Here is a 7,239-nt window from a genome sequence, read left to right on the forward strand (position 1 = left end):
GAACTTTTAAGATATTCCAAAAAAGAGGAAATAGACTCAGGTCACCTCTTCGAACTGTTATTAACAAGAAATAGAATTCTGATCACTGAAATAAATAATTTACTCCTAAGCATTGCGCTTGCTAATTTAAACACTATAAATCCGGACATTCTGAATCAGCAAAGAAATCTTGGTCAATCAACCCATAGAAGTATTTGTATCTAGCATTTTAGAAGTATCAAAAATCAAAATCCTACAATCCGAAGATGTTATACATTTTATAATTAATTACCCTAAGATTAGATCTGCCTGTAAAAAAGGTACCCTATTCCCGGTGGCACACCACGGCAGAACTGTGCAGCTCCCTAACCACGATAACACCGTGGCCGAATGCGACACCAAGGTTATAGCGGTCACCAACTGTGCGGTTTCGACCACGACAACTTTCTGCGAACTAGCAGAGAACAGCACATGCGCCCAACAACTTCACTCGGGTGAGGTAGCCCACTGCAGAACGCAGCCTAGCCATCTAAGCCCCGTCAGAGTCATCGAAGACGGGATAATCATCATCAACAATAGCCCGGCCAGGGTGAGCACAGATGGTGTTACAGAACTACTAATCAACGGCACTTTCCTAATAACGTTCGAGTCAACGAAGCCACCATAAACGGGACGCGGTAAATCAATCGGAATAGTATACCGTTCCCCAGGGGCTGCAATGTCGTCCATATTTAACATCACCGGGCATGATTGTATTCTGAGCATGCCGTTCTTACACCGATTAAGCTCTGACAACTTGGCCTACATCAGAGAACTCAGAGACGAAGCCACCGGAAGATCGACCTCAATGATTGCCATGCTGAGAACATTGATCACCTTCGTCATCGTATGCGTTTTCACCTTTCTCAGACGGCGTCAGAGAAAGATCAGAGAAGCACATGAGCTAACCGAGGTGATTGCGGGCATTGCCATAGCCGAGGACGGCAATGTCTTGAGAGGGGGAGCAGTTAACCAGTAACCAGGGGCACCCGCCGTTGTGTGTTTGCGCTGCCAAATATTTGCAGCTTAAACATATCCACTGATCACGCGGCTCACATCCGCCGTTGTGCTTGCATTGCTACATGGTTGTAGCCTTGCATAAACAGTGGTCTGTGGCCACAGTTCTGGCGAGCGTAACAAGATGCCTTGCACATGCCGCTAGGTCAGCACTTTTGGACAACCACGACAGCAGTCCAGTAGCTCCGATCGTCGTTCTACCAGCCGCGCTGCCAGCTGTTTTGCCACAACTTTTAGGGTTTACGATAAGACCAATGTTCAGTTAAAGGTTAGATTTAATTTTATTTGGAAGAGAGCACAACGTGTCTCATAATATAAGAACAATTATAGTTCTCATCGCTTTATTGCAGTCTCCGACTGGCTCAAGCTAAGCCGCGTGGACACAGTTTTGACCTCGACACACCCAAACTGGATAATTTGCACAAGTAGCAAGTCGCAAAATTTGAAAACTCTAAAGTTTTGGTCTTTTCTTAGAATTTTTCGACAAGCCGACGATGAATTACCCTTGCATAAAATATGTATTCGCTTTTTTTAATTTTCAGCAAAATAGATCCCCACAGTAAACGAAAATATTAGAATTCAAAATATAAATAATACATTTGAGTCATTTAAGTTTATTAAATGAAAATAGATCAGATTCTTCTCATTATGCCTGACTGGACCAAGAAATACATGATAGAGTATTTGAATGTGTGTGCCTTTTGCTACCACACACACAAGACACGCAATTGAAAAAAATATCTCTGTCTCGCGACAAACGCCGTGATCTACTTGTGCGCACATCCACACAACACAAACATATGTACAGTGCCGCTCAACTGAATAGGTTTGAAAAATATTTCTTTTATTTTGTCTTCTCTCTTTGTTCCTATGGCATTTTTTCCTTCTTTCTTTTTTGTTTTGAACATTCATTTCTTTACTCATAATATGACAACAAAAATGTAAAGGGTTCTAAGCAACGGTAAATCAGAATTTTGCTTTCATCGTGAAATTCGCTAAATGTGTGGTCTATTTTTGGCTCATCTGATTAGGTTTGACAACTTTGACTTCACTTTTTGATTGACTGCGTGATTGAAAACATAATTTATTTTTTCTACTTAAATTTAAAGTAATTGCTACCATTTTTTTTTAATATGGGTCGGGGAAAATCTTTAACCGATTTTGAAAAAGGTCAAATTAAAGGTTATATTGAATCTGGCCTATAACATAATGAAATAGCAAAGAAGATTGGTCGAAGCCAAAACGTGGTAAGCAATTTTCTTCGTAATGAAGCCGATTACGGGAAAAAAAATGAAAGGAGGAATAAAATATGCTACAACGGCATCAGAGAGGCGACTAATCCTTCGAACTGCTTCGAATTCCCACCTCTCTGCCAGTAAAATCAGGGATGAATGCAGTGTAAATGCTAGTTTGGCAACGGTAAAACGAGTTATTCGGAGCGCTAAACACTTAAAGAGATTAAAAATAAAAAAAAAAACCTCCTCTTAATGATGCACGGAAGGAAGCGCGACTTCGATTTGCGCGGGATCATATGACATGGAACAAGGAGTGGAAGGCTGTGGTCTTCTCCGACGAAAAAAAGTTCAATCTCGACGGACCGGATAGCTACAACTATTATTTTCACGATATGCGAAAAGAGGAATGCTTTTTGAGTCGTCATCACTCCTGTACAGGAGGCGTAATGGTTTGGGGAGCCATATCGTTTTATGGAACTTGCGATCTGCAGTTTGTTTCCTCAAAGATGAATGCAAATGTCTACAAGGCTTTTCCCCAGTTTTCCGAAATTTTTGGACCTATTCAATGGACTTACCAAAAAGACAACGAACCCATCCATACAGCCCGGGTTACAAAACAGTGGATTAAGGACCAGAATGTCAACTTGCTCGAGTGGCCGCCATACTCCCCAGACATAAATATTATCGAGAACATTTGGGGACTTTTATCCAGGAGAGTGTATGAAGGGGGAAGACAATTTCAAGATTCGGCGACCCTGGTTGAAGCGATTAAAAAAGCCTGGTCAACTGTTTCACTGAGTGAAATTGAAAAATATTACGATTCCTTATCAACTTGAATGTTTGAAATAATTACGAATAAGGGTGGTCATACCAAATATTAAATAATGCAGAAATAGTGTCTTTTATTATTTAAGTTACCAAGTGCCATAAAATATTGCTGTGAATAATTTTTTTTTATAGTTTTGTTGGTCAAACCGATTCACTTGAGCCAAAAATGATGTAGATTTTCAGCTATGTTTTTGAAAATATAATAAAAAAAATATAAAAACCAAACCAAACAAAAAAAAACTTATGTATTTTATAAATAATTGATCGTTCTACTTAACAAAATTTATTTGGTTTAAATCCGAGTGCTCGTTATGAAGATATTATGTTCTAAGTCTAAAAAAGAAGTCAAACCTATTCAGTTGAGCGGCACTGTATGTTTGTAGATCTCGGGGTTTTTGAGAAGCTATGCAGGGAGAAAGAGATGCACACAAGGGCGCAAAGTAACGAGTGAGAGCGAGGAACTCTCTGCACACGCATACACACATATGTATTTGGGCTGTAAGGATTTAAAACGAACATACATATGTTAAGAAATAGCATCAGCCGCAGCGACGTTGTGCGCTGAGCGAGATGCGGCTTCATACTGAATGTTTGGATTTTGAGGCCGGACTTTGCTGTTTGACATGTCTATGCATTGTATGGTTAGTATGGCTAGTAGTATAAAGCAACGGGTTTTCGCGTTTCTTATGGAATCGCATTTTATGGGCGTCAACAATACCTTTGTCGCAAAGATCACAACTGCAATATATAATGAAATTTTACTTTGGTGTTTAATATTTGGTTTACACAAAACTTACACATTTGTATGTAACTTGGCATTTGTCTCCAATTTTCCATACCTTGGCGAATGTTACCAATTTTTCAGCTTCTAAAAGAGCAGCTTCTATTTCTCCGAAGTAATTTTACGACGCTGTTGTGGAAGAAGATGGTTCTACGTTCGAGGATTTTCGCTGCTCTTGCAATTGTGTTTTTATTAAGTCTCGTATGAGTTTGATGGCCTCTTCTAGATCGTCCTTTAATTTTCAGAGTTCGTCATTCCTTGGATCTGTTTGCAAGGCAGCTTCGACCTACAGAAAAAAGGGACAAAACTTATGGAGTACGGACATATGTTTCTGCTACAGGAAACAAAAATCTTAATATTCTTAATAAAGTCAATACAAATACATATGTATGAGTGCCTATGTATGTACATATAATCTTAACGTATGTGCATTTATATACAAATGCTCAATAAAATGGTACGCAGGTGTTGATACAACTATACACACATATACGTTTTTAAAAACACCTGCCGTTTGCTGCAATTGGCATTTGTAATTTTGTAAATCGTCTGCCATAGTAATGAATACGTTGCAGTTTCAAAAAAAAACACAATATCTGGTTTATAGCACAAATGATGGAATAACACTCTAGGACTGCTCCCTATCTATCGAAATGTATTAATATTTAATGGGTAATTCGGTAATTCTTTGTTTTAGTCACCACACATAAGGAATGTACAAATATGTCGAGGCGGTGTCTATTTAACGTAAGTTTCTCTTTTGTTATTATTGCGCCTTTTATATACTATAAGCAATTGAAAGTTGCCGATAGCGCGGTGGCGGCACAATTGTTGAGTGTCGTGCATCAACGAACTATCGTCAACGCTTCTATATGAGCCAATGATGACAGCTATCTATCGATGACGAATCATAATTATTGAATTTTCAATTTCGCGGAGGCTATGTTGTATCACCAACCAAATAACATATAGACTGGTCAAACCGTATATTTGGTGGTGACAATCGATTTTTTTGCGGCTGGTCCAAAGTCGTCTTCGTTTTTGTTCGGGTTCGAGACATGCCCGAAAGCTCTCACAGCAAGAGAGTAAGAATACATATGGCCTGTGTCGTGGAACGGCAACGCTGTCTTTTTAACTCGCTCGCTCTACAGGAAACTGCTTTGGCTTACTCTTAGTACTCTTTCAATTTGTCTATGTACCGTTTAAATGTTTGTGTGTGTATGTGTCCGCACAGGCAAAAATGCCCACAAATTCAATTATTCTCAAAAGTATATGTCTCGAACCCGAACAAAAACGAAGGCGACTTTGGACCAGCCGCAAAAAAAACGATTGTCACCACGAAATATACGGTTTGACTAGTCTATATGTTATTTGGTTAGTGGTTGTATTTAATATTTATGAAACTTTAACTCGAAAATACCGTTTTCATTTGCAATATTTTGTTTGGAATAATTAAATATTAATGTAATTGTAAATTTAACTTGAATATTTTGTAATAAATGTAAGCCAATAAATTACGCTATACATTTCAAAAATAATATATAAAAAAATTAATATGTTAATTATACTTCCATTTTACATAATTTACAGAATCTTAAAACTGTATTTATGTTCTTTAAAATAATTTGAAATATTATTTTAAAAATATGTACAAATTGACTATCGCTTATCATCCGGCTTTAAACAGCCCTAAAACGAAGAACTACCGAATTACCCATTAAATAGTTCAATATATCGATATATTAATAAGTTTCGATAAGTATATAGAGCAGTCCTAGAGTATTGTTCCATCATTTGTGCTATAAACCAGAAATAGTGTTTTTTATGAAACTGCAACATATTCATTACTATGGCAGACGATTTACAAAATTACAAATGCCAATTGCAGCAAGTGAGTATTGTGTCATATACATTTTAGGGAATGCAGTAATTAAACGGCAGGTGTTTTTAAACATGTATATGTGTGTATGGTTTTATCAACACCTGCGTACCATTTTATTGAGCATTTGTATGTAAATGCACATACGTTAAAATCATATGTACATAGGCACTCATACATAAGTATAAGTATTGACTTTACTGAGAATATTATGATTTTTGTGCTTATAATTTTCCTGTAGCACAAACTTACATGTACGCACTCGATAAGTTTTGTCCCTTTTTTCTGTAGGTTGAAGCTGCCTTGCAAACAGATCCAAGGAATGACGAACTCTTAAAATTAAAGGACGATCTAGAAGAGGTCATCAAACTCACACGAGACTTAATAAAAACACAATTGGAAGAGCAGCGAAAATCCTCGTACGTAGAACCATCTTCCTCCAAAACAGCGTCGTCAAATTACTTTGACGAAATAGAAGCTGCTCTTTTAGAAGCTGAAAAATTGGTAACATCCGCCAAGGTATGGAAAATTGGAGACAAATGCCAAGCGAAATGGACGGAGGACGGTCAATACTATGATGCTACTATCGAGGGTATAACTGGAATAGGTGAAGTGAGTGTAATCTTTGAAGCTTACCAAAATCGTTCTACCACTATTCTTAGTGAATTGCGTGAACGCACAACCCGCAATGAAGTATTTCCTTCTAATAAGTATGAAAAAACACAGTAACATGATTTAAACTTTTATATTTTAATTGGTTTGTTGTTTTTTTTTGCAGGCGACACCGACCAAATCAAAAGGAATATTTAAAAAAACGAAAACAAAAAAAGCAACAACGATTCAAAGACTTGGAAGAAGAACGTGAGTCAGACAAAAATAAGTGGCTTAGTTTTACTACTAAAAACCAAAAGAAACCTGGCATGAAAGTGAACAGTATATTTGCATCGCCGGATAATGTCAGTGGAAGAGTCGGTATTGGTACATGTGGAACGGCCGGCAAAGGTATGACTGATTTTACCGTTGGCGAAAAATACCGTAAAGGTTTGTAGATTTATAACACTTTGTAAGCAGCATAACAAATAAATAAAAAAATTAAGTTTATTTCTAGATATATAAATTGTTTGAATTATTGTTTTGTCAATTCTTATAACAAAAATGAATACCTATTAAAATAGGTAAAAATTAGTGAGATAAATGTAGGCAATGGTTGCGAACTCTGCTGCAGTAACTTCTATCGTTATTGCTATTAAAGTTGATGACCCTTTTTATTTCTTTGGCGAGGTACAGAGAGAACCCTCATACTACATTTTATTATTTAAACTTTGTATTCCCTTGTAGAGGGTATTATAATTTATCATGAAATTTCTAAGGAAAAATTACCGAACCCATAAGGGATGTATAATCTCAATCAGCATCAACAGCCAAGTTCATATAGCCAGGACCGTCAGTCTTTTTCTATGCAAACTAGTCTCAGTACTGTA

The 7,239-nt window shown here is 37.2% G+C and overlaps 1 protein-coding gene and 1 long non-coding RNA gene across 6 annotated transcripts; one reads left to right on the forward strand and one right to left on the reverse strand.

The window, feature by feature from the left end:
* Window positions 1–1,629: 1,629 nt before the first annotated feature.
* Window positions 1,630–4,703, reverse strand: LOC135431181 (uncharacterized). Of its 5 annotated transcripts, none has more exons than XR_010436747.1 (3): window positions 4,387–4,703; window positions 3,896–4,186; window positions 1,630–3,836 (listed from the first exon to the last, which is right to left on the reverse strand). It is a non-coding gene; the product is annotated as an uncharacterized LOC135431181 (long non-coding RNA). The 5 variants fall into 5 exon arrangements; XR_010436748.1 differs by having other exon boundaries at window positions 3,896–4,165; window positions 4,387–4,701; XR_010436746.1 differs by having other exon boundaries at window positions 3,896–4,165; window positions 4,367–4,698.
* A 926-nt stretch (window positions 4,704–5,629) lies between these two features.
* Window positions 5,630–6,875, forward strand: Spf30 (Splicing factor 30). The gene is made up of 3 exons (XM_064686146.1): window positions 5,630–5,770; window positions 6,050–6,468; window positions 6,537–6,875. Exons 1-3 carry the CDS (start codon window positions 5,729–5,731, stop codon window positions 6,805–6,807), a joined length of 732 nt encoding a protein of 243 aa, XP_064542216.1. The 5' UTR covers window positions 5,630–5,728; the 3' UTR covers window positions 6,808–6,875.
* Window positions 6,876–7,239: the final 364 nt, after the last annotated feature.

Source organism: Drosophila montana, unplaced genomic scaffold, assembly GCF_035044405.1.
Source record: "Drosophila montana isolate Dmon_TW-CO22-7 unplaced genomic scaffold, ASM3504440v1 contig_3171_1, whole genome shotgun sequence".
NCBI lineage: Eukaryota > Metazoa > Arthropoda > Insecta > Diptera > Drosophilidae > Drosophila > Drosophila montana.

Excerpts from the sequence above, each read along its gene's own strand:
- Spf30 (XM_064686146.1), top strand. The coding sequence starts at position 5,729 with ATGGCAGACGATTTACAAAATTACAAATGCCAATTGCAGCAA. Across the intron at positions 5,771-6,049 it reads ACAAATGCCAATTGCAGCAA|GTTGAAGCTGCCTTGCAAAC; the intron begins GTGAGTATTGTG and ends TTTTTTCTGTAG. Across the intron at positions 6,469-6,536 it reads GAAGTATTTCCTTCTAATAA|GCGACACCGACCAAATCAAA; the intron begins GTATGAAAAAAC and ends TTTTTTTTGCAG.